The following is a 27,233-nucleotide window of genomic DNA, read 5'->3' as shown; positions in this document are numbered from 1 at the left end:
GTATGTATGCTACTTCAGGGAATGGTCAGTGATGCTGCTTTTTTGTTCCTTTACATGCATTAAAAAAAACGGATTAAGTTACCGCCCCGATCCAGGCAAATAAATCTAGGATTCTGAACTGACGAGCTTCATATGTGAAGGAAATAATTGCCTTAACCAGCCTCTGCAGGGTGTTCAGTTGTAAATATGCTTTTGTAGAATTGTTAATCGCTTTTGTCAAGGTTATTTTTGCAGGCAAACACTCATCACAAATGTAAAGAAGGTGCCTGTTAGATTTGTGCTAATATCAATGAGACCAACTATAGCCAATGTTTTCATTTCCCCAGGCCAACACCATTAACTTCCTGTTCAGAGTGACTACAATATAGCTCACACTGGATGCAGCTGAGATGAAGAGGGGGGTTGGTGTATTTACCACAAGTAAATCTGTATGTTTGGCAAACCACAGGCCTTCAGAATCCCACCACATGGGAAGGAAAGTGCTGCCACATTACCAGCCTGGTGGCTGTTGCAAATCAAAGGAGTATCTCCGTAACATTCGAGCATAGTGTTTAAATACAGACACCGGAGCGACAGTAATCCCAATCTCACTGCTGGAGAGGTGATTGACCATACTAGTATAAATCTGAGTTAAGTGTTTATACTACAGGTTGTATAATGGTTCTGAATTAATGTTATATTCACTCCCAAGGCAAAAAGTATAATGCAAATACTGTTTTAGAGTAAGAATATAATATAGTTTTCATTACTTTGTCAGTCTCTTGAAATGCATTAAAATTGTCTGCAAGCTAATGGTTATAAATAAGATAATGGACCTATTCTCTCTGGAGTTTAGAAGAATGAGAGGTGATCTCATTGAAACATGGAAGATTAATAGGGGGCTTGACAGGATAGATGCTGAGAGATTGTTTCCCCTGGCTAGAGAGTCTAGAAGTGGGGGGCATAGTCGCAGGATAAGGGGCCGGCCATTCGAGACTGAGATGAGGAGGAATTTCTTCACGCAGAGGGTTGTGAATCTTTGGAATTCTCTACCCCAGAGTGCTGTGGATGCTGAGTCATTGAGTATATTCAAGGCTGAGATGGATAGATTTTTGGACACTCTGGGAATCAAGGGATATGGGGATCGGGCGGGAAAGTGGAGTTGCGGTCGAAGATCAACCATGATCTGATTGAATGGTGGAGCAGGCTCGAGGGGTCGTATGGCCTACTTCTGGTCCTGTTTCTTATTAATTTACTTGAAGGTTCTGCCACACTCCTGCTGTCCAGAGAAACACGCGGAAGAAAGGAAGGGACCTGGTTGTGTCGACTCAGGAGTTCCCAATCAGCTTTGTGAGGGGTAGAACCTCCACCAAGTTTTACCAGGCCAGTGACACAAGGTAGTGGGAGCAGGGGTTTCCAAAGTCGGAGGATCCTGCTACCGCAGCTAAACAGGGACTCGGAGTATTACTAGTGGCTGGTACGCCAAAAGAAAGGAGGCATACTGGCCTTCTGATGGGCACAAGTAGGCCACACCGCGGAGAGGAGGGGTATCTAGCAGACGGCAGCGCCCAGACCCCTAAAGAAAGAAGAATTTTGTTTTTTTTTTAAAAAACTGTGGGCCCCCTATGTTAAGGGAATCAGTCCGCTGGTCCCTTGTAAATGAGGAACCAAGATGTGACCTCACAAATTATGGCGGCCTCAGTGCTGGAAGGTACGTAATCAGAGTGTAACTGCCAAGATCACTACATGCGGATTTTCTGGGCCAACACTTATCTCGTGGTAATTTTATCAAGCAAGAATCTAGTTGAGATGCTAAATATGAGAGTAGGGGTCACCATACTGTCCTAAATTCATCATTGCAGGTGGTGAATTTTCTTTAAAAAAATGTTTTTATTGTTACAATGATATTACTGTTTGAAAATAATGTAGGCTGAAAGGTAGTAATTTATTTGATAACATAGGGCCTGAAGGTATTTTGGATTTATAATGGAGAAGCTGCATTCTAACCAGGCTTTTTTTATACTGAGTGACAGGAAGATTTACTGACTACTATATATAACTAAGCCAATTCACAAGTTTTTGATATGTTTGCAGTCTGTAAGAAAAATTTATAACTTGAAGACCTATGTGATTTTCTTTCTCCCCTCACCCCCATGCTCCAATACCCCAGCACCATTTTCGTCTCTAATTCGAGAAATTAGCACCCTTACCCGGTACTCTGAGACTCTGGATCCACCCTCCCAGCACTGTCCCTCCCGCCATTGTTAAGTGCCAAGGCACCATCTCACTACTCAAGACCCCAGTCTAACGCTCCCATATCCCGGAAGTACCTTCCGCACTGCTCTCAGACCTAGAAACCTCAATCTCAAATGCTCATACACCCTAAAATCTTCTCCCCATTGCATCCAACCCTTAAGATCTCCCTTCTCCAGGATATTTTAAGTTTCCTTTTTTGTTTTCTTAGCTTTCTGTCCTTCAAAGCTTCCCAAACTCTCTCTTTCCTGCTCACAGCTTATCCCACCACCCTCCTTGCCGCTCACTGCTCTTTGAAGCCCCGATCTTTCCTGCTTCTTACTCTTTTAATTTTACTGCAACCCGCAGCTAAACCCAAACTCCTGTTTTACCATTTTCTCACCGCCACCATCAATTTTACCATGGCCCTGTGTTTTCCTTTTCCTTCCCTAATGCTTTACAGCTCCCTACCACTCAGTCCAATTGCCCACCTCCCCCTTCATCCCTCCACCATCTTCACAATCATGACTGATTCCAACACAAACATCCATTCCCATTGAAAACATCAAAACTAGCACTTTAACACAATGCTCTGACTTCCAAAATGATAGGAATCTTACAACACCAGGTTATAGTCCAACGATTTTATTTTAAAATCACAAGCTTTCGGAGATTATCCCCTTCGTCAGGTGATTCACCGAAAGCTTGTGATTTTAAAATAAAATCGTTGGACTATAACCTGGTGTTGTAAGATTCCTTACATTTGTCCACCCCAGTCCATCACCGGCATCTCCACATCATTCCAAAATGATGTAAGAGAAGCATTTAGGATACTAGACTTGATGATCCTATTTATAAAGTATGTGAGCAAAGAGGTAAGGCTAAATCTATACAAATCGTTGGCTAGGTCGCAGTTACAACATTGTGTCCAGTTTTGGCGTCTTGAAGTATGTGGCGGCCAAAGAAAGAACTCAAAAGAGATTCACAAAGATAGTACCAGGGATATGAGACTTTAGTTATGAGGAGAGTCTAGAGAAACTGGGTCTGTTTTCATTGGAGCAATTATGGGTAAGTGGCGAACTGATAGAGGTGCTCAAGATTATGAGGAATTTTGCTATAACTATAAATAATATCAAATCAAATATAAAACTAAGCACAGAATCTATCGTTTTAAAATGGGGACTGGATTATATCCCAATATTACCCCTTTCTGTCTACGCCCACTTCCCGATGGCCTTTACTCACCATTTGCAACGCCATGGGAGGGTGACTAATTTTTCATTAAAATATTAATGATCAAAACCTAGAAATCGGGAGTAATATCAGCGGACCAACGCTGTTTCCACTATTCAGTCAGTCAGTAACTAGAAGGTATAAATTTAAGATCAGAAGAATGAAGGGAGAGGTTATATATAAAAACATTCTTTATACAGAGGATTGTTAAGACTTGGAGTGCCCTATCAAAAACTGTGGTGGAAGCAGAATTTATGGTAGCTTTTGAAAGAGAAGTGGATAAATATTTGAAAAAGAAAACCGTAAAAAGGTAAAGGGCAAAGGAGTGCGACTGAGTTGATGGGTCTTTCAGATAACTGGCACATATGGATATGCTGAATGGCCTCCTGTGCTGCAAAATTCAATGATGACATACCCAATTATCAAACACTCAACAACATAAAGAACACAACCATCCCCCACCACACACACATATACAAAATGCTCCTTACAAATTATATAAAGATATTTACTCTATACAAATTAAGTTGTATCATATAACTACATTACACATGTATACTTTATATATTTGACACTAATTTATTTGAGTTCACATTGCCTTTATTCCTAAAGTTCTAGAATTATATAAAAAACTTCCAATATACAATTTCTTCCAATTTTTCAATTAAGTAATTTAATTTCAATTTCTATGTAATTTCTCTCTACCATTTAATATACCTCCATACTAATAATATATTCTAAATTGCACTATGTAATCCTTTTATCAAACAACACAGCCTCTAACTTCCTGTGAGCATTGTCTTGGGAGATCCTTTAGTATATATTACATTTATTATCCAGTACAGTATTTATACAACATTAACCATTGTAGTTGTTCTGAAGAATGTACCCTGTGATTAAGCGCAGTTTGTGTAGCTTTCATTATTCCAATAGTTGAAGGCTAGGGTACTGGTTTAAGGATCTGTGTACCTTGGCTTGTAATTAATGTTGTACGGTTTTATTCTGTTATGGGCAGTATAATGGATAGATTAAAAAGTCTTGACTGTACCATTCACTGTAAAACGTTCATCATCTCAAACATCATGCCTTTGCTGATGTCCTGCAGGCAAGTACTTTTCTCCCAGAAATATTTGTTGTCAGACAAAGCAAGCTGTCCCGACACCATGTCGTAACCCTGATAAGATGCTAGTGTATGTTTGCTGTGAATTATTAGTAGGCTGATTGAAGATAACCACATCTGGTTTGGTTTGGCCAGTTATTTGTCGTCAGAGTAAATTATTTTGCCTGTGTGGAATCTGACACTATTGTGCTATCAGTTTCTGAAAAAACCGTAATGCTGCAGTTCAGGTAGTCTCTGGAGAGCTGTGTATTTGTTCACATTAAGCATAGTCCTGTGATTAAAACCTTCTGCCCAGTGTGGTATGGATTACTTACATCTTCACTGGGATATTCCAGTGGAAGTTAACTAGTCATTAACATAATTGTGGGTTTAATTTGCCATGATTTTAATGACCATCAAAATTTGCAACTTTCATAGTGTATTAACATTTTAAGATGTTTTGTTTTGTTTTGTTTGAGGATGACCTGAAAGCTGGGAAAATGATCCAATAAAAGTGTTCATTTGCAGCAGCCAATCAAGAAAGGACATGGATTTATTTGAGAGGCTAGGGCAGGAAAAATTCAGATTCCTTGAGACTAAACCAAGAGAAATTCTCCAAAACTTTGTTTCTATTCCTATGCTAGTGCCAGCAACAGGCGTATCAACAGCATCCCCACCTATGGCCAAGTTTGCTATTGTAAAAGCACACTGTGATCTAACTAGTTGGTAACAAATCACAAAAGGATAGCTTTGTAACTCTCAATAAAAACATGCTATAGCACCCATTGCTGAGTAAGCCTTCCTCGGTAGCCACTGTAGTATTGTTTAAGCTGAGTTTTCGGAGAATGTTGATGCTGACATTTTCAATGTAACAATGTCCCTTTAAGGATTTTGCCTAAGTGGAAATAATTTAACATCTCAAACTTTGAATTTAGGGAACACTCTTACCACTGCATAAGAGAAATAGAAAACAAATATGTAAGACTGCAATATACTAATGATAAATTTTCAGTTGACAAATGTTAGACTCTACCTTTGACTGGCAGCAGCAGCTAATAGTTTTATGATTCCTTACAATGCTGTGATAATTCAGTGTCCCATGTGACCCAGCTTCCTGCTTTCAAACATTTCTCAACATTTTTAAAATTCAAACATAATTGTCTGCAGAAAATGAATGTGTCCATTTGTAAAAATTGGAGAAGAATACAGTTTGTAATATGCATGAAGAATGTACTACAGCAATGAAAACTCTTCCAGTTGTCTGTTATAACTTTGGATTCTGGTGTATGTTAGTCACAGAGCCTGTACTCAGTTTAATCTAATGCTATGTGGTGCTCTTGGCAAACAACTGTGGGAGGTTGATTTGAGAAACATAATACATTAGTTTTGCTTGCTTTATTTTTAGTGAGGCCTACAGGGATTCACTACAGTGCTAAACTGCTCCTGTTTGCCAGTTTGAGAGAGTTGGGAACACAACAGCATTTATTTCATAACTGTTTGTAATATCAACAAATCACAAAACTTATGAGCCAAATTGGTAGTTCATCATCCGGCCTGCTGCTGTGACAATCGGACTTTGAATGAAACCAGCATTAGCAGTTAACTTGTTGATTCTCCCTATTAAAACTGAAAAGAAATAATTTAAGTACACTGATGAAATTTGGTAGCTTAGTGTAAGAGAAATGGAAAAATCCCCATTGAATGCACAAGTTTAGTAGCTCCCCCCACCCAAAAAAAAGTGAGATATGGGTTTGCAGAAGATTCAAGATTTTATAAATTGTTCTGTTGTTCATGACCAATCAGGAGTGAATTTTATTGGTCTAAGATAAAGATCTCAAATTATGGAGTCCTGTTTTGAACCTAGATCTCTAAATTCCAAATGTGCAGTGCACTGAAAGTGGCAGCACCTTTTGTAACCTGGTAAACACAGATGCTATCTCAATATCATTATATTTCTCCACTAGGCCTGGGGGTAATTGTTCAAGTGAGCAGAGTTCTGTGCACAGAATGAAGATTACAACAGGAGAGGGAAAGAAAAGGAAGAGTTAATCATTTATCAGGTTTACTTTAATGTTTACTCACAACATACTGATTTGAGCTTAAGAGCTTTACACAGTATTCACTGTGCTCTCCCATGATAAACATGTAGTAGAAGCAATGTTTTAAATTGTTTAAACTGAAATATAACCTGCCAAACATGTTATTTCTCTCTAAGTCTTTGAAGAGAATATATTTTCTTTCCTCTGAAACTATAGAACAACATGATAATATTGCATATTTTGTAATATTATAGCCTTGGTCACGCATAACTAGATCCTTTTAGAAGGTTCACTGAAGAAGCCATGATGGATCTTGCAATATTGAAGATTTCTAATGCTGTACGAAACCTCAGCTAATTTTATCAACTGTTTTTAACCTTTATCCTGTATTGATTCATGTCTCTCAAAATCATGAAGCTCCGATTTTAACTCTGGGCAGGAATCGGGAGGGTGGGGGAGGGGTTTAGTGGCAAACCGTTTTTGCATAACTGAAAAATATTTTCAGGTCATCAGTGATCATAACTAAGACTATATAATAGGAAATAATAAGTGTTGGCTGGAAAAATGGCCGTTCCCAACCAATTTCTAATTAGGTGCAACAAAGCCTGGGTTTCTCATTTTATATAATCTGACAAAATTGGTGTTTCTTTTTCATTCATTCATTTATTTATTTGTCTAGATTGTATGTTTAGCAATAATCACATTTTATAAAGCTCTTGGGGAACTCAATATTTGTATTATTTTGGGGGGAAAAACTTTAAAAATGCAATCTGTTCATAACCATGTTATTATATGTCTAGCCAACTTTATGTAGTTGGTAAAGTAGTCATGAAGGCATCTCTGGATATTTCAGCTGCAATATTCTCTCTAAACCCATGCCAGAATTTTAATATTAATATTTGAATTGTTGGGGAGCCGGAGTTGGCATCTTGTATATTGCATTCACTGTAAACAGAGCACTATTGCCATGGTGTGTAAAATTGTAATAATTTTTGCAACGCAACTTATGGCCTTATCTGCTTTGTATTGAATTTTATTAGCATATTCCTGTGTTTCATGATATGGCGCATTGCAGTACATAGATACGTTGCCCAAACCATTGTTAATGCTTGACTGATGTTATGAGAACTTGTGCAACTCACCAAGTAAAGGATAGGACCCTTTCTAACAGCTGAAGGTGCTCGTGCATTAGGTGCTTCTGGAGTTTGGATTGCAGGAGAATGGCATCTTTGCACTGGCTCGTTGTCTTCCCTTTGTTAAAACTGGCTCCCTTTGACCTATGGGAGAATTGCAAACTCATGTTTTTGTGCTAATGGAGCCAATTTTAACAATGTAAATGTGGGAACCGGCGCGTGGCCATCACCCTCTTTTTGATCCAAACTAGAGGAGAGCCAGATGTAAAAGTGCTTTGAGGTGGGCAAAATTAGGAAGTCCAGATGTGACTGTCATTTGAGACCAGGACCTGGTGCTTTATATAAGTGACCTTCTCATTGTCTTCTAGTTAGGAATTTTGTAATTACTAGGCTGCATTCATGTTTAGCATGGCTACTACAATTGTAGTAGCGACCTCAAAACATTTTTTAAAAGTTTATAAACAATGAGATATTGTCTGCTCCATTTTTTCTTATTGAGATGATTTCAGTATTTTATGAATTGCTCAGATCTCATAATCCATTGTGAAGTATGGTTTCTTTCAAACTTGATATCAAATTTGTGGGAAAAAATCATTACAGTACTCCTCAGTTGGGAAGTTTCATTAAACTTGGCATCAAAAAAATCCCTCTTTACTTAAACACCCTAAGGGTGAAACATTAGATGGACGCTTGGAATTTAATGTCTAATTAAATTATCTGCCTCTTTCGATTAAGCTAAAACGTGACTAAACTTTGTCATTGCTTTTTTAAAAATCAGATTAGTTTTTGAGTTCTTGTACTCCTCTCTAATTTGCATAATTGTACTTCAATTAATTACAGTGGGAGTGCAGGCATTACAAGTTACAGTAATGATGCTATTTGGGCAGGATCAAGATATAATACACCAGGTAAATAAGATGTATGCCTTGTTTAGGATTTTAAATATCAGAATTTTGTTGTCAGAATTTTCCTCTTGGTGAAGAAGTTTCCTGTTTATCATGCACATACTTCAGCTATCTTAGAATCCCTCCTAGGCCATATAATAGACTGGAGAAACTCCAGGTTTCTCTCTCACTGCAAGATAGTTTATTGTGGTGTACTTATTTTAATCGACTGTACTTTTCGTAATAGCACAGCAGTTTTTTGTTTATGTACTCATGCCATTGGAAAATTGTTAGTAATTATTTGACCTCCAGAGAGAGTACAATGCTCCAAGGGAATAATTCTGCTACAATCCCTGCATGTGGGAACCAGAGGTTGAACAGCAAAAGACCACTTACTGTCAGCCATGTGTGTCGAAAGGAGAATGGAATGCAGCCCTTTCTCCAGCTCAGATTCAAAAATATTGCAAGTACAGTATTGGCTAAATCACTCAGTACATGACACATCTGGGCATGTATTTGTATAGTACAGTATGACCCACGCATGTGGATATATAGTACGTTACCACCCAGGCACCTGGATATGTAGTACACTATGACCCAGGCATGCATATGTTTAGTGCAGTATAGACTTCAGTGCATGGATTTATAGTACAGTACTAACTCAGTCATTTGACTATATAGAATACTGTAGACTCGGGCATGTGGACATACCGTACAGATTGAAGCATGTGGATATGCGGTGGAGACCCAGATGTGTACAGTACAGACCCAGGCCCATGAATATATAGTACTGTATGACCCAGGGACATGGATATATAGTACATTACAAACCCAGGCAAATGGATGTACACAGACCCAGTCAAGTGGATATATTGTACAGCACAGATCCGGGGGCATGGATGTATGATACAGTACTGGCCAAGGTGTATGAATACATAGCACTGTACAGACCAAGGCACATGGATATATTTAGTAAAATACAGAACAGACCAAGGCATTGTACAGACCAACAACTTATATTTATATAGCACTCCTCATGTAAAAACATCTCTGAATGCCTCGCGAGGAGGAAAGGTGGATCAGAGGCAGATAGTTGCTGCTGAGGCACATGGATACACAGCTCAGCATAGCACAGACCAAGGCATGTGGATATATACTGGATAACTCACATGGATACACTGCCCAGTCTAACTCACGTGGATACACAATATGGCCTAACTCATATGGATACACAATACAGTCCAAGTCATATGGATGCATGCCACAGCTTTTCTTTTCTGCCCCTTCCTTTCAACTAGCTGTGTCATGGAAAATGGGAATCCATTCAATAGAAAAATAGCTGGATGATTGAAATCCAGTTTTTGCTATAAATGTAAATTTTAACTTTAGAATAAGCATTTAGTGAGTTTTGTTTATTCTAAATTTTGATTTTGATTTTCCTTCTGAGTTTGGTGGTGCAGTCCTCATGTGAGATTGTAGTGATTAAGTTAATATAACAGTAAGTTGTTTTTTCAACCTGCCCCAATGTTTTTCTCCCTGTAATATAAATGGATGATTCCACCAGCAGAAGAAAAAATCTTTGAATTCCACAGCATAAATGTACAAGTACACTTTTCAGTTTTCATTCTTGGTGCTGATTTATTGGTCCGTATGTACACTAAAGTACTTTGTATGGAAATTTCCTTTCATTTAATTTTTTTGATTTACATTAAGTTCTGTTACCCACTTACTAACCATATTGTTTTGAAATCCATGTGTCTATTTCAGTGTCATTAATTGATTTCAGAATTATGAAAATTGACATTAATCGAGTTGTTGGGAAGGCACACAGCAGTTTGAAATACCACAAGCCATGTTGAAGCCTATTATCTCACTTCAGTACAGAGGTTCGGATAAGTAATCCTTAATCATATCGAAGATCAAGCAGAATGGGAAATGATAACACCAGTGTTCTCTGTTAGACATTTTGTAAATCGTACAAAAAATATTTTCTGTTTTCATGACCGAAGCTGTGTAATGCTGTAAATATCATGAAATAATTGGCCCAAAAATCATATCCTGCTGTTGTAAAAGGCACTGCAGTTGAGTTTACGTTGTCTGTAATAATTAGGGATTACTCCATCATTAGGTTTGGTTCGCATTTAGGTTTGAATCCATGTCTGTGTATATTATTTGTGTTTTACCTTTTAATAACTGGGGAAAAAGTACATGCAGCTTTGAATTCCTGATGGGGTCACATGAGCAGCCTTTAAAATTACTAATCTGTTATCACTGCAAATATTGCATATAGCTGCCTGAACACAGGAATGCATTCAAAAATCTTCTTCCCCTTTCCAAAAGTGTTCCTGGAAATGCAAGTACTTTATTTTCACCAAATTTGACCGCAAAAGAAACCGTGTAATATGCATGCACCAAAGATTTCTCTTATATAAAATAGAGAATACATCTCTCTGTCTAGATGTGAGCAGGTGATTATGAAATGTTTGTGCAGTCTGTTGTCTGACAAGGTACTGCTGCTTTTAATTTGACTCATTTTGCAAGTCTTTGTCACTTTATAAGATGCTGTGCATCAAGGGACTGGTGAGTGTGCTTGAATGATACTGCAATTTAGTTTTTTAATTTAGGTTTCCCAGATGTATGGAATGAATACTCTGCTAATCACTGCACTATTCCAGTTTTATACTACTGTTGGATTGTTAATATGAACTGGAATAATAAAGAAGTGGGGCAATATTTTCCACTGTGTGTGGAAATGCACATGGAATGTCAGCAGTTTAACAGTCTGCCCTTGTATTTGCAGCTGACATTTGTCCAGGTGTGTGGGCGCAATGCATGCCTGAATTTTTTCAGACTAGTGTGTTATTCACATAGGCAATAGGCACAGATCACATGAAATGTGGAAGGGGGTTGCATTTACTGCCTGTTTTCAAATATTTCAGCTTAAATATTCAAGTTGCACCATTTCAAAGCCACCTGACGCACTGGCTTGTGGCAACATTAGGCACTTCAGAGCGGGTGCACTTGTGTTTTCCTTGGCTCAGTGGTCGCGCTCTTGCCTCTGAGTCAGAAGGCTGGGGTTCAAGTCCCACTCCAGAAATTTGAGCACAAAATTTAGGCTGGAATTTCAGTGCAGTACTGAGGGAGTGCTGCGCTGTCAGAAGTGCTGTCTTCTGGATAAGCCATCAAACTGAGGCCCTGTCTGCACCCTCAATATTTATCCCATAACCAACCCCTAAAACAGATTATCTGGTCATTTATCTCATTGCTGTTTGTGGGACCTTGCTGTGTGTAAATTGGCTGCCACATTTCTTACATTACAACAGTGACTACACTTCAAAAGTATTTAATTGGCTGTAAAGTCCTGAGGTTGTGACACGCGCTATATAAATGCAAGTCTTATTTTTTTCTTTCACATAGGGAGTTCTCAGACCTCACTCGGTTGCCATGGGTGTTAAGCACAGGCTAGATGTGTCCCCATACTTGTGGCCATCAGGTGATCAATTGCAGAAGTCAGCCCCTCCCCGCCCCTCAACTAGGTCTAGGTTATGGTGTATGATGGGAGGGGAAATTATAGCGCAATGGGAAGAATTCATTGTCTAAAGACGAGGAAGCACATAAAGGCAAAAGTTCATTCTGGAAACAGGTACAATTTTTTGAGTTTATAGCTGTGTCTATCAAGATCCATATGTGGCTTTGACCACAGAGAGAAAAATATAAAACCACTCGTAAAGGCATTGCTTGTATAAGACATAATAGTGGTTATAATTTAATTCACTAAGACTTACAAATAGTCATAGCTACTACTCACAATTTGGGTAGTAGACAGGTTATTTCAAAAATATAAAATGGGTCTGGGTGACAGTGTGCTTAATGATGAGTAAATTTAAATTAATCTATTCTTACCGTTACATCAGAGGAATTCAGTTTAATTCAAGTGAATTGCATCCAGCAAACGTCACTTTCTTTTCTTCAAATGTATAATACCAGACTGAGAAAATGTCTTCAGCATCCTACCCAAAGATTTTAGGAGATAAGAGGATGGGCTGGACTGATCTCTGTTTGTGGATCCAGATGGCAGCCAGCTATTTTCGTAGCTGTCTATAGATACTGCCCAGAGTTGGCACTAGACGGCCAGCATTATGATATAAATTTGCCAATTAGTTACATTTCCTTTTAAAATAGGTCATCATTCTTAATGATATGAACAGTGCTATTAAGCCGTACTTCCTCACCAATAACCTGCTCACCGATGCTCAGTTTGGGTTCCACCAGGACCACTCGGCTCCAGACCTCATTACAGCCTTGGTCCAAACATGGACAAAAGAGCTGAATTCCAGAGGTGAGGTGAGAGCGACTGCCCTTAACATCAAGGCAGCATTTGACCCGATGCGGCACCAAGGAGCCCTAGTAAAATTGAAGTCAATGGGAATCAGGGGGAAAACTCTCCAGTGGCTGGAGTCATACCTAGCACAAAGGAAGATGGTAGTGGTTGTTGGAGGCCAATCATCTCAGCCCCAGGACATTGCTGCAGGAGTTCCTCAGGGCAGTGTCCTAGGCCCAACCATCTTCAGCTGCATCATCATTGACCCCCCCCCCCATCATAAGGTCAGAATTGGGGATGTTCGCTGATGATTGCACAGTGTTCAGTTCCATTCGCAACCCGTCAGATAATGAAGCAGTCCGTGCCCGCATGCAGCAAGACCTGAACAACATCCAGACTTGGGCTGATAAGTGGCAAGTAACATTCGCGCCAGACAAGTGCAAGGTAATGACCATCTCCAACAAGAGAGAGTCTAACCACCTCCCCTTGACATTCAATGGCATTACCATCGCCGAATCCCCCACCATCAACATCCTGGGGGTCACCATTGACCAGAAACTTAACTGGACCAGCCATATAAATACTGTGGCTACAAGAGCAGGTCAAAGGCTGGGTATTCTGCGGCGAGTGACTCACCTCCTGACTCCCCAAAGCCTTTCCACCATCTATAAGGCACAAGTCAGGAGTGTGATGGAATACTCTCCACTTGCCTGGATGAGTGCAGCTCCAACAACACTCAAGAAGCTCGACACCATCCAGGACAAAGCAGCCCACTTGATTGGTACCCCATCCACCATCCTAAACATTCACTCTCTTCATCACCGGCGCACAGTGGCTGCAGTGTGTACCATCCACAGGATGCATTGCAGCAACTCGCCAAGGCTTCTTCGACAGCACCTCCCAAACCCGCGACCTCTACCACCTAGAAGGACAAGGGCAACAGGCGCATGGGAACAACACCACCTGCACGTTCCCCTCCAAGTCATACACCATCCCGACTTGGAAATATATCGCCGTTCCTTCATTGTCGCTGGGTGAAAATCCTGGAACTCCCTACCTAACAGCACTGTGGGAGAACCTTAACCACACGGTTCAAGAAGGCGGCTCACCACCACCTTCTCGAGGACAATTAGGGATGGGCAATAAATGCTGGCCCAGCCAGCGACGCCCACATCCCATGAACGAATAAAAAAAACACAAATGTTTTGCCCTATGCTCTGTTTTCTCAATCATTTTCGAGTAGATTTAATTTTCTTATTTTGCTGGAAAAACATCAAAATAATGCAGTAAACCATTTTGTAATGCTTTGAAAACCATGTAAAAAAAAATAGAGAGAGAGTTGCAAACAGGGTGTAATAGGGTTTCTATACTGATGAGAGATCCATAAATAATGCATATTAGAGCATACTAGAAGCTGTGGTATGTTGTAGTAAAAGGCTATGGTACTTATAGTTTGAATTTATATTCAGTGCATTCAGACATGTTGGGATTGGCTTCCCTGAAAATTTTAATTTTTTTTAAGAAGGGAACCAATTATAATTGGGCTTTTGAGTTTTTGCTGCACCTAAGCCCACCTGATAGCTCAACAGTGAGGGTTTGGACATCATTTAAGAGTCTTGAGTTTGCATATCAAAGTTAGCTGTTATTCTTGGCCAGGCCACTGGATGGAGCACTCCAGTAAATGGTGGTAAGAACCGGCCTCAGAATGATGCTTCCTATTGGTTGATTGTGGAACAGTGTTGGTGACAGCAGATGAAAAGGCTGTAGTCCCAAACTTCACAACATTTTGACTGAACAGTGTTCTCACATCTACAGTTTGTTTTGTTGCTAAATTGAGAGGAGTCCTACATAGTGATGAGTAATCAGACCAGTTGCATAGAAATCCAGACAGGTTGAGACATTGAGCAAAAATTGGGAGATATCTTTTAATGTAGGGAAAGTCATGAAGCTGGGAAGGGAAACAAACAGCAAAAGTATAAAATAAATGGGAACAGTCTATAGGAGAGGGATCTGGGGCTTTAGTGGAAAAAAAATCTTTACACCATCAGCACAGTGTGCAAAAGCAACAGGAACTCGGGATGTACAGCTCGAGGAATGGGGCATAAGTCCCAGGAAATGATAAATAGTTTCTACAAAGCAGTAGTTTATCCAACATTGTGTACAGACATGGGCAAAGTACCACTGGGGGCAATCTGGCCTTGGAGGGAGTGCAAGGAATCGCAGCTAAGTTGATAAATGGGATTAGGCCATGCAGAAAGACTGCTGGTTGTGAGGATGTTTACACTGGAAAAGAGGACATTCCGAAGTGATCTTATTCAGGTATTAAGATCTTAAAGGAGATAGATAAATTGGATCCTGGAGCCGTGTTCAGTATCAATACAAGTTCTAGAAAGAGGACATGAACTCATTGAGAAATAAATTGGTCTAGTTGAGAAAGAGCATATATGTAAAGGATAGTGAATATGTTGGATATTATACCCAGGGAAACGGTGTAAGTGGAGAATGTTATAGATTTGAAGAGGGTGATCGATCCGTTTTTCCAGACCATGCTGTTAAAGCGTATGAGAGATAAAGTCCAGTAGGAAGTCTGCGACCTTTGGAACTGGCCTGATGGATTAAAAATAGTATTTTCCAGTCATGTATAGTCCTTTGCTCCTAAGGACAATGGGATGTACTGTATGGGGGGAATGGGGTATTTTTGAGGTGCTTCATGGATAACCATTGTCTCATGGAACTTGGAATCATAGAAAGGTTACAGCACGGAAGAAGGCGATTCAGCCTTAAGGAGTCAGGTAAGAATATCTGAGTTTTTCTTGAAATTAGCCACAGTGTTTTTTTCCCCTCTGCATTTTATTTTGTCTCCTCCAGGAGTTAGCATTACTAGCAATTGGGGAGGGTGATGCACCAGATTGCACCATCTAAAGGATAGTGTAACAGATTTGGAGGTGACACCAATTGGTAATCAATGTTTAATTTACTAACAGTCAAATCAAAGATGTAGAGGTATCAAATATTTAGACAACAAAGATCAAAACGATATTATCCAGTTTGATCTCTGGGCAGAGGTCGTAATTAAGTTGGCGATGTGGTCATTTCGAGTTTTCCCACAGTGAGGTCGTGTTCTTCTGAGTGCGGTGTCGTCTTCGGACAGCCAAGCATCCCTTCCACAGCTTGTAGTCTTCGCTGATTCCTCTGCCCTGAGCTCAAAAGACATTGGGTTTTTATTCCCACCCACACCCCGGGCCCGGGCAGGAAACTCCCATATATACGGAACAACACTCATAAGACCCTTATAGATTAACAAAGTTCATTTTCAAAGAATACCAGATAGTCAGCATGTTTTACCATTACTCATTTAGCCATGATACCCTTTTGCAAGGTTGTTTTTCAAAGAATTCAAGATGGTCCGTTTGCTCTAATGTTACTCAATTAACCATTAGATTCTTTTCCAGGTAAAACTGTCTAACTATCTCGTCAAGGCCCTGGTCTTATTGCTATCTTTGGGTTATTGCTCTGCTTTTTGGGTCATTGTTCCTCTTTTATCATATAGCTGATCTGTCTAGCAAGGAGAGTGACACGGGTCAGTTACTAGTCAAAGGTTAACAGTTTACAATGCAGCAAAATAAGCCACAGACTCAGCAAAATTGGCAGCACAGCCTGCAGAGCATGATGGTTCGTAGCTTTAAGAAAAAGATGTCAATTTCTCCCTATTTCCAATATTCTTACAATAGGGTGAGCATTGAAGGGTCTTTTCTCCCTTTTGTATGTCGTGTGTATGGATATTCTTGTACTTTACAAGAAAGTGTGCCCAAATTAGACATAGGGAGTAAATTGAAAAAAGCATTGTATCAGTTGAGTTTTTGTCTTCGGGTGTTTCTTTGTTTGATTCTGACTGATTGTAAAATGGCTGCCTTGTATACCCAACATTAAAAATGACAGAGATGGATGCACTAGTCCAGTGACATCATGCATTTTCTAAAGTTCAGGATGTAGTTTTCAGATTCTGTTTAGCAAAACATTATAGGAACTTTGTTACCGCCATACTTTTTCTGATGGGGATATGTTCAAGGTCTTAGTGCAAAAATACAGGGAAACCCCGAGTAGTATATAGGCAAAATCTGATCATGGCACTGACTGGAGGATGAAATGTTGTTTGAAAGGTAACAATCTAAAGGGGAAGGGGAAGAAGTATTGTGGTTACCAAAAACAGTGCTTATGAACATGGAGTAAATAACTGCCAGCAATACAGAACTGAATGCAGCATCCATGTATCATGACTTCATGAAACAGATGTGTGTTAATGTAATGCAGCATCAGCTTCCTTCCTAGTATACGAAGTAGCATACCAACTTGGGGTCAGTAATGTGAGAGATCCCAGTGCCGAAGCCTTCGGTTATATGTGTAAATTGGTTCCAAAGCACAAAGGATTAGACTTGAGTGGCCTGTCTGCAGCCTCATGTAGTCCACCAGAAGCTGACAATGTTCCTGAATTGGACTGTTCACTTCTGTCAGTGTGAATGATCCTTAATATCCTTCAGGATATTTCAGATCATTAGGAGAATAATAAATCCCGGAGCTTGTTTGCAGGGTCACAGTGAACGGTACCTGAAAACTATATTTGTGAGGTAAATAACTCCACTGCTGGTTTTGTCAGTCAGCCAACTCAACTGCATGAATTGAAGTTTTACAATTAACTTTGAAGACTTCTTTTACATGTTTAAAGTATGGTAGTGCAGTAAAATGAGCACAACAATTGTGCATATTGTTCCCAATTCTGAAAACTGCAGAAGAATTTGTGGAATTGCAGTTTGCATGAAGCTATTTCTTTATCAACTGTAAATTAGGCGCCTCTTGAAGTGTGGTGATCTTAAATGAGGATTACATCAAGATAACCAGATAATCTAGCTCCTCCTTCAGAAATCTGCAGAGTGAACTATCATTTTAATATGCAAGGACAGAGTGAACATTTTTGTGGTTTTAGTGCTGGTTTTGTAGGTGTATATGGTATTGTTTCATAGCTGCACAGGAGAAAAAAAAACCTCCATTCCATTCCGCCTGGTTTATCAGTCAAAAAGATGGATGAGTTTTGAGAGCGAGAGATAAATCAAGCAGAACAACCACTGAGCAGCTGGTTACAAACCAGTAATGAATTTTGGGACAGCTCCAGTGTGGTCATTTCTGGCTCATGTGATTTTTTTTCAAAAAAGAAAATGTGTCAAATGTAAATGAATGGAATTAAAAAGTATTGTATTCTCTTTCCAGTGTTGTGTGTGACTTAATCTATAAAATACTTTACTGTATCTAGATATTCAGTACATTTAGACTTGAGGGATAATTCTCCAAATTTGTGCTTCTGATGGGGAGCCATGCTCACCGGAAGCACATATTTGAAATTCAGGCACATATACTGCATGCAATTTTCTGACATAAGTGTCAGAAAATCCTGCGCAGCCCAAGCCTGAATTTGCACTAAGTTCTACCAGTGGGCAAGGTTCAAAGTCAGAAAATTACCCTGGGCATTTTTCAGGTAAATGGTGAGACCCTGGTTGGAAACTATTGTGGAATTGCTGATTCAGGGACTGAGCATATCCAGGTCCCAAGGCAAAGCCCGCAGATCTGTTCAATATTGCTCTGTTTTCCCGTGCAGTGAATTGCCTTGAGTTATAATTGAGCAATGACGAAGCAGCCTCTAATGGCAGAAGTTGAGTATAGCAGCAGGACAATTTACATTATTCCATTGGTTTGTAATAGCTTATAAAGACAGACAGATTCTTCAAGCCTGGGCAGCCCCTACTCCAGCCCAGAAAAAAATAATGTGACGACCAATCATTTTATATCAGCCTGTCAGCCTGCAAAATGTGTTATGTGTCTGCTCTTCTTGTGTTTGTGTGTGTGTGTGTGTGTGTGTGTGTGTGTCCCCTCCTTGTGTAACTGTGTGTGTGTGCATTAGCAGATTGCATATGTAACTCCTATGCAAGCTCATGATCTTATTCATGCTGTTGGGGAAATAGTGAGCAGAAGCTAACTGCTTCTAAGCAGAGATGAAAGGAAGGAAAATAGGCTGGCAGTTCACCTTAACCTCTTCTCCTTCATCCCTCAGTCTGAGTCTGAACAGAGCACATCCCAAGTTCCACCCCCTGAAGTAGAAGTTGTTACTGATGTACAACATATTTTATGTGCTGCTTTATTAAAAATAACTAATGTTTACTGTATGAGGCTGGAATGTGCTATCTTATAAACCTATAACTTACATCCTGTAATTTACTTCTTTTTAAGTTATAAGCACTCTCAATGCTAACTTGTGTAGTCAGTTTATTATGACAGTTACACTGCATTTCAGTAACTCTTAGAATTGTTTCAAATATATATAGCTGCTGATTGGTTTTGGACTAGGAAAGCTCCAAAGGATCTTGAGACCACAGACTCCCTTTGTAACAGGTCCAAAACCACACAGTGCTCAATACAAACTAGCAATTTTAAGAAATAGTTTACATTTTGAAGGCTCCTCCCATTTCACTCCTCCTCACACTCCCATACTGTCAAAATGTACTTTGAAGTAATTAATTGCAGTTTAAAATGCACAACATTTATTCTGTGTGAGAACAGGCACCAGCTCAGACGTTCTGGCACCATTGGCTGAATGGGGATTTTAAAGTAACTTGACTGTTTGGATAATGCAGTGGCAGATTCTGCCACTGTGGGCCTGAAGCTGAGGAAAAGTGAACTCTGTCATTTACAGCCTGCTAAAGCCTGACTAAATTAACCCTTCTGAGAGTAATATAAGGTACTATGTAATACCATTATGCTTCTTAAAGCACTTTTTAACCTGAATTTTTGGTTCATACAATTTAAAAATCTGTGTTTTATGATATTACATTAGAAATTAGAGATTTTGACTTGAAAGTGAGTGTTTTTGCTTTAAATGCAGAACAAACATTTTAATAATTTCATTGTAAAATGATCCAGAAGGGTTCTAGGCGATCTGTGTTGAGCTAACTGACTGTAGCCAGGTGGTGATGGGGACTGTTCCAATTGGCCTCCATGTCTCTGGGCTATGGAGGGGAAAGTAATCAGCTAATGTTCATGTTCCTAATCGGTATTCAGTGACTCCTGCCAGATAGCCACACATACGGATGTTTGATGAGGATAGAATCAGGTTCAACTGCGTTGCTTCTGATGATTGAATAGTCTGCCTATGTTCACGGATGAAGAATGTCACATTGGGCAAAATAATAAAGGAGGAGGGGCAATGCTGTTTGAAGCATCACCCAGGGTGCTCCAGAGTTTTCAGTAGAGGAGGTGAGAAAATTGGAGGGTAAAATCATTGTGTTTCTGGGTAAATGTGAGGGATATGTGGATGTGGCGGGAAAGTGGAGTTGAGGTCAAAGATCAGCCATGATCTTAATGGCGGAGCAGGCTCTGCTAATGGTCTACTAATGCTTCTATTTCTTATGTTATGTTTCTTATATGATGGCATCAGCAGTCATGCATACATGTCTTTGTGTCTTGATAGGTTTGCATTTACAAATGCCCTTTAACAGGAGGTGAAAGATGAATCGAGTTCTCCTGTCTCATTAAAAGAGATGTTGGCGTGTTAAAGAATCAGGGTAACTAATATAACATTTTTCTTGTATTGAGACACTAGTTATGCTTCCCAATAGTAGGACAAATGCACTTGCATCCCAATTAAATGGTAAAATGATAGTCTGCACTGCCAGAATTTCTCTGCACTTTATCTATCATTGGAGAACATTGTTCAAACTACCACCTCTCCTTAATGTCCTAGCTGCTTATTGATGTTTCAGTACAAAATTTAGAACGGCATATTTTTAAAAAAGGAAGTCTCTGGGGTCTTTCAAGAGTTTAGGCTACTTGAGATATTTTGTTGGAGAAAGACAAAATAAAATGGATCCCTGTAGGGGGTGAAAATATACTGAATGGGGTCCTTGTCAGTCCCTGTTCTTGGTTAAGACTTAAAGCTATTGTTCTCTTTGCAGGCTGAACTGTCACCTTGAGCCTCTGATGGCTTTACTGCCCTTCGTCCCAAGTCTGCTGAGTAGTGTCTATTTGTCCATTCACACTCCACTGGGGGGCTCAATAATAGGCTTATTAGCTATACCATTCACATTCAATAGGACCTTGAAGGAGTTCCAAAGCAGCCAATCACTTTACAAAATCAGTGAATAGATTATGGTTCTATTCAAAAACATAACTGGTGTGAAAGATTCCTCAAGCTTGCTGTGATGAGCTTTTTTCCCCAAAATATCTCATGATGGAATTGTTTACTGTGATCGTTATTGTTTTTATTCTTTTCTTTATTCTGAACACTCTCTTTGCTTTTTCACATTGTACAATTCCTATCGCTTTAAGAATTGCTAGGCTTTACTTTAATGGCAAGTCATTTAGCCAAATGAGCTGCTGTTGATTGATTGCTGTCCTTTCAGTCTAAACGAGTAAACTCCCTGAATTGCTGTTAAAGAAAAAAATGCTGTCTGTCTTTTCATTGTGTACCCGAAATGCTGCTTTCTGAAGTACTAATAGGTAGATGTTAGTGAATACCCCAGTGTCTCATTGCTTCCTGTTTCTGCATTCATTTTACTATATGAATGCAGCAGCTACTAGTCTTGCAAATGTTTGTTCATGTGTTGGAACTAAACTGAGTTGGGGAGACACGCCAGCAAACTATGTGCCAAGTTCTACATGCTGTGAAGTAAAGGAGTTACAGCCTGGCCCACAGAGTTAAACATTACTGAAAACTGATTTGATTGGCAGAGGCAGTTTGCTTTGCTTGTTTGATGATGAAGCTCAGTTCAGGAACAGGTTCAGATTACAAACAGGGGGAGTGACCAAAGAGGGGAGAGAGGGGAAGAAAAGATTTACAGACACCACAAGGCTTTTGAGATTACAACGAGCTTGTGAATGAAGTGAATCCAGAACTAGGGCTGCAGTATCTGCTTTTATTCTGTATTGTTGCCGTCTTTGTTTTCTCACAGAGATACCATCAGGACGATTGTAATCCCTTGTGATTTAGTTTTCCTCTTTTTAATAAGAAAAAGTTATTTAGAGAAATGGACACCCTTTTCATTCTGCGAGAGCCGCATGTTGGATATATGTGTTTGGGTCATGTTTTCACTGATCCCGAATAGTAGAGTTTTCCTCAGAGACCTATGGCAGTTGGATCTAAGTAGTCCAGGCACAACTCTGTTTCTAGAAGACTACCCAAGGGAGCCCACATTCCTTACTTTAATTCATCCTGTGCACACGCCTGCTGCGGGGAGCGTGGGTCATATTCTTGCTGTGGTAGTAAAGGTAATTCTACCAAGCAGTGTTGGATTGCAGAAAATTATTGCATGCCAAAAAATTGCACTTGAATGTAATCTCTGTGAAATCAAAAATGTGGTATCTTTTTATTTCATGTTTTGTTTGTATGTTACATTGTGATGGCCTTAAGGGACAGAAAAGAAAAATTTGCTGAGGCTGAAAAATAACACACTGACAGTATTTGCTAACCTTTTTGAAGTTAAATTATATTAGTCGCTGCAGAACAAGTGCTCGCTTGCAAACTGTACATGGAGGGATTTTTTTTTGGCTTAAAGGAATGCAGTGCTTCTCAACCTAGCCGCCTTTCCCATGTTTAGAATAATTTGGGCAGGTATGTGATGAGGTGAAAATGGCTTGAAGAGCGGGTGGCATTGAGGCCATCAATCAGATTAGTTTGACAGCTCCTCCCCAATGTAGTCTGTGGAGGGAGACAAAGTTCCCTTTCAAAAAAAGTCTAGCTTTCACTGTGTCAAGAACTCCGTAAAGGATTGCTGTGTGTTTCTGTATTACTGCAAGGAGCCAATATGTGAACATTCTGGAGAAAAATTGCATGTCCAATGCTGTAATCAACTTGAGGTACTTTTTTAACACTCATCCAGTGTTCTTTTTTTTAAAATGTATTTTTTTACTTGCTACATTGTGTAGCATCTTTATAAGATTATTCCATATATTTATATTAATCTATTTAAGAAAAAGAAGAAAACATTTTTATAGCTTAAAGTAGTTTTTGAAATATTTATAAAATTGTGAATTTGAGTTGAGATATAGTATTGTTATCACCACATATTTATGTTACCTTGAAAGGAAAGGCAATAAACAAAATAGAAATAAGCTGTTACTCCTAAGATGAGGAAAGCAGGATCTATAGTTAGCCATGGTTCAAAGTCTGGTGACGGTGCTTTTGAAAAGTTAGATAGATCAGTGTGAAATGAATTCTAGGTTGCAGGAAAGACTTAAGTGTCAAACTATCAAACTGAACTTACTCTGCAGCAAATATCACTGGGCTTAAATGCAAGGGTTAGAATTCCTGTTGCAAACATTTCTTTCACCCAAATTATGCCTTTTACACGGTTTACAACTTAATTACGTGGAGACGTTCTATATCCTACCTGTGAAGCATTTTGGTTTTGTACTTAAAATACATTAAATGCAAAGTGAACAGGGATATTTGAGAAAACATTTTCAAAAAATTGATAGCATTTTGCATGATATACATGTATAGTAGAACATCTCTTTTCACGTTGTTTTTCTGGCAGGAATACAAAACTTGTGTTATAGAGAGAAATTGTTTGAAATGTTTTCTCTTGTTAAGATTGTGTGATCCATTAGCGATGTGTGTTCCATCCACGATCGTGGAATATGAAAAGTGTTATGGTCAGGTGCTACTTTATTAGTATATTGATTTTGAATTCTGGATCGACTGCTCAGTAGTCATCACTCATGCAAGTGTGTTTAAGGATATTCCACGGAAGTGGAAGACATTGCATTAGAACTGAGAGTAACTTATCCTGATCACTAACAGAACTTTCATGAACAGAATTGTGCAGTATGAATAAATTTAACTTTTCACTCATATAAGCTGATACTGTCAGGTCACTTTAGAGAATGGCCAGCATGGGAATTGTGTTTTATCCAAACTCTGTAATCAAACATAGATAATATTTTGTGCCAGTGAAAGGGTTAAACTGGGTTCAAGTAGAGCATTTTTTAACGGTAAAGATTGGAGCCAGATATCTGGGATTAGAGGCGTTTATTCTCAAACATTGATTTTATTTTCATCAGTTGTTTTTCCTATTATGTAGGGCTGCTGTGTTGATGTATTTTGACCCGTGTGTTGACTCAGGTCAGAATGTGTATTCCTCAGGTTGTGCAGCTTTGTTTGCTGTTGCAATCCCACATGCCTTGTGCTTGTACTGGAGGACAGTCCTGCTCTTTGACTGAAACTGGGTCCCCTTTGCACTCGTATTTGTAATACCAAATGGAAAACACAGGAAATGTATGCATTCATTTACCAGTATAATTCCTAAAACATTTTTTGTGTTTAGTGCATCAGTAATAAGCTTGCTTTCCAGTAAGATTTTTTTAAAAATCCCCATTGCAGAAAGAACGAGAGAAAACTGAATGAAGAAAACATAAGTACTGCTTATGAACTCTATACTTTAATCTTCTGCGATTGATTTCACTGTCTTATATGTTATGTGCGTTCATGCTTTCTAAGTGTGATACTATGGAAAAATTAGAAACTAAAGGTTTTATTGAATAGTTTCCCCAATATTTAAAGTAATATTTTAAAAAGTGTACAGGGCTGTTTGAAGTTACTTTTTTTGAAGGTAGATCCTTTTAAGTTCCTTTTCTGCAAACTTTCACAGAAATAACTGTTAATTCTCCACTTAATTATCTTGTGCCACAGCATCAGAGATGATATTTGTTCTAATGAGCAGTTGCTGTCACAGTTGAAAAATAACATGATTTTCACATTTGGAACTGCGAGTATTCCCCTCTGGATTGAACTAAGCTTTCACAATCGTTCCACTGACAGGCTAATTCTTCTCTCTGCAGCCTTTCAAGTGAGGAGCCACACAGTAAGGAAGAGGACACTGGTCTTTCATGCCTATACACACAAATTCAGATGGGATTAGAGTCCAGATGGAGTTCCAGCAGCGGTCTAAGGATCTTCACTAACAGGATGCCTAGTTGTTGTTACTTAGTCTGCTGGGCCATGTTAACCATGGCGGCACTAACTGTAGCAAGGCCACAGTTTAAGTCTGCTGATAATGGTGCATCAGAATCAGAAGGTAAGTTAAATTGCATTGATTGCTGAGTTAAATGGCAATTATCATTATATCAAGGAAAAATAAAAGCAGCTGGTATCTAATTGAACATTCAAGTGCTTCTAACATTTCTTATGCAAAGTTTTGTTTAACTGGCCTGACAAATAATTAAACTTTGGTAGCTTGCATACTTTACAATGGGACAACTGCAGTTATTTGCAAAGATTTTTACCAGAACGACAGATTTTTCGACCCTGTCATTTGTACCTGTTTAGTGTGCACACTGTGACACTGGTTTATTTTTGTACGGCCCATATCTTAAAAAGTTTTTAAAACGTTACTTTTGCTTGCTTTTTCTAAGCTCTTATTTAGCTTCTAATGTCCCCACAAGTCAGAAACCAGAAACAAGTATTTAAATACTTAAAAAGGGAGATTGCATTCTTTCTTCAAAACCTGCACCAAGCAATGCATTTAATTGTAATTCACATTCAGTAGTTTTGCTGGGTGGCTTCCAGTGAACGAGGACCCACTCTGATGTAGCATCTCTTGGACCGGTGCATCATCTACAAGTTTTACTTGAATTGCTAAAGTTACTTTGCCAGTGATCCAGAGAATCCATATGGCAGTTCCAGGAAGTCCGAGTCAGTGGCAGATACTATTATCTGGAGAGGCTGAATCAAAGCAGGACTCCGGTGTGATGTCGTACAGTGACATGCATTGTTGTCAATATGGCGCAATAGCTGAATTTGATTGACTCCATCAGATTTTTTTTTGGTTTTAAGTGACAGTGTAAAGGTTCACCATCTGTTAAGTAGATGTCATTATTCCCTAAATTACAGCAAAGCCTCTTTTAAAAATTGTAAAGGAATGTCGAGACTTCTGTCATTAGTCTGACTTTTAATTCATTGATGATCTTGGTGGGTTTTGTAATTCATTACTATCTGCAGTTTCAAAGCAGCCTCCCATTCTTTAATAGTGGTAATTACCAAGGATGCAGGTTGAACTTAAAATCGCTATATGGTTTGCCTAAATGAGGTTTTCTTAACTGATGGAAATAATAATTGAATGGAGGCTTGTGTCTGTGGGTCTGTCGACAGTCAAGGGAAATTGCAGTCAGTATTTTCACTTGAAGGTAATCTGAGAATATAGAGAGAGCAGTTAGGTTCTCATCACCATTTAATGAGTCTTATATTATTTTCCTCCCGCTGGTGACACAAGCTTTTTTAGGGACATTTTAAAGTGCAGCCTAGTACTGGATACAACTGGGCTGGGAAACTGTCATAGTCATTTGGTTTAGATAAGCAGGAATGCAAGGGACATGGCAAGGCAGGTGAGGAGAGGGAAAGTTTGTTCAGTGCAGAATAGCATCTCCAGTTTTAGTGCTTTCAGTCTTGATGTGATTCCGAGCGTAAGATGAGTTTTACAAATTGTTCGAATCTTTTAACTCATTAAATAAGCCCCTTTTTTAAATAAAAGGGATGAAGGAATCTTTTGATTTGTTAAAATGCCTGCATTTTCATTTTGCATTTGTTTCATCTATACATCGTAATGAATTGTGAAATATTGAAAGCTGAAACCCTAAAAGCTTATGTGTATGTAGTGCTGGCCCTGCTCTGCTGTCTAGTGAGAGAAAGGAAAGGAATGCTATTGAGAAGTCTTCATACAGCAAATTAAAAGACCTGGTGAAAACAATGAGAGCTATAGTTATTAGTCTTGTAGTTTGATCGCCACACACACACACACACACACTTTTCCTTTGGGTATGTATGTGCCTGGCCTCCACTTGGCAGCTGCCCAAATTGAAACATTTGAAATCACAAGCTCACCACGTGGGGAACTGTGGGTGTAAGCCCATGTCTTATGACTGCTTGGTGTAGCATGTTGGCACATTCCTCCTGAGAGTGGCCCCAGAGCAAGACACTGTTTGGGGTTGTGGCCCTTAACAGAAAAGTTTGTGAAAGCACTGACCTTTACAGTTGTCCTGTTTAGCCCATACGAAATCATGTCGTGCTGTCTTGTGCTTTCAAAATTTGCCATGTAAAAGTGCACAATACACATGCAAAACGAGCTTAGTTGTTGGTGGCTTTTAATCCTTTAACATTTCTGAAGTTGAAAAAAAATATATATTGAGATTCCAAGTGTTAGTTTGGTCAGAGAACGCTGCAAATTCTCCCTGCCCCAATCTCCCTAGGCTGTACATACTCTGGCTGAGAGGGCAGTC

General features: G+C 39.2%; 1 protein-coding gene across 8 annotated transcripts in view; it reads left to right on the top strand.

Annotated features, from left to right (window-relative positions):
* LOC137340045 (fibroblast growth factor receptor 2-like) overlaps positions 1-27,233 on the top strand; it is a 132,866-nt gene that overhangs the window by 32,154 nt on the left and 73,479 nt on the right. For 4 of the 8 annotated variants that reach the window (XM_068002261.1, XM_068002256.1, XM_068002255.1 and 1 more), the window contains exons 1-2: positions 22,387-22,817; positions 24,801-25,036. In XM_068002261.1, the coding sequence (XP_067858362.1) occupies positions 22,792-22,817; positions 24,801-25,036 (262 nt within the window). In that variant the 5' untranslated portion in view covers positions 22,387-22,791. Of the gene's footprint in view, positions 1-20,446; positions 20,528-21,834; positions 22,230-22,386; positions 22,818-24,800; positions 25,037-27,233 lie in introns of those variants that run through there. The other 4 variants (XM_068002258.1, XM_068002259.1, XM_068002260.1 and 1 more) reach the window with 3 other exon arrangements.

This window comes from Heptranchias perlo, chromosome 21 (genome assembly GCF_035084215.1).
Source record: "Heptranchias perlo isolate sHepPer1 chromosome 21, sHepPer1.hap1, whole genome shotgun sequence".
NCBI lineage: Eukaryota > Metazoa > Chordata > Chondrichthyes > Hexanchiformes > Hexanchidae > Heptranchias > Heptranchias perlo.
This window is presented reverse-complemented; position numbering and strand designations above follow the sequence as displayed.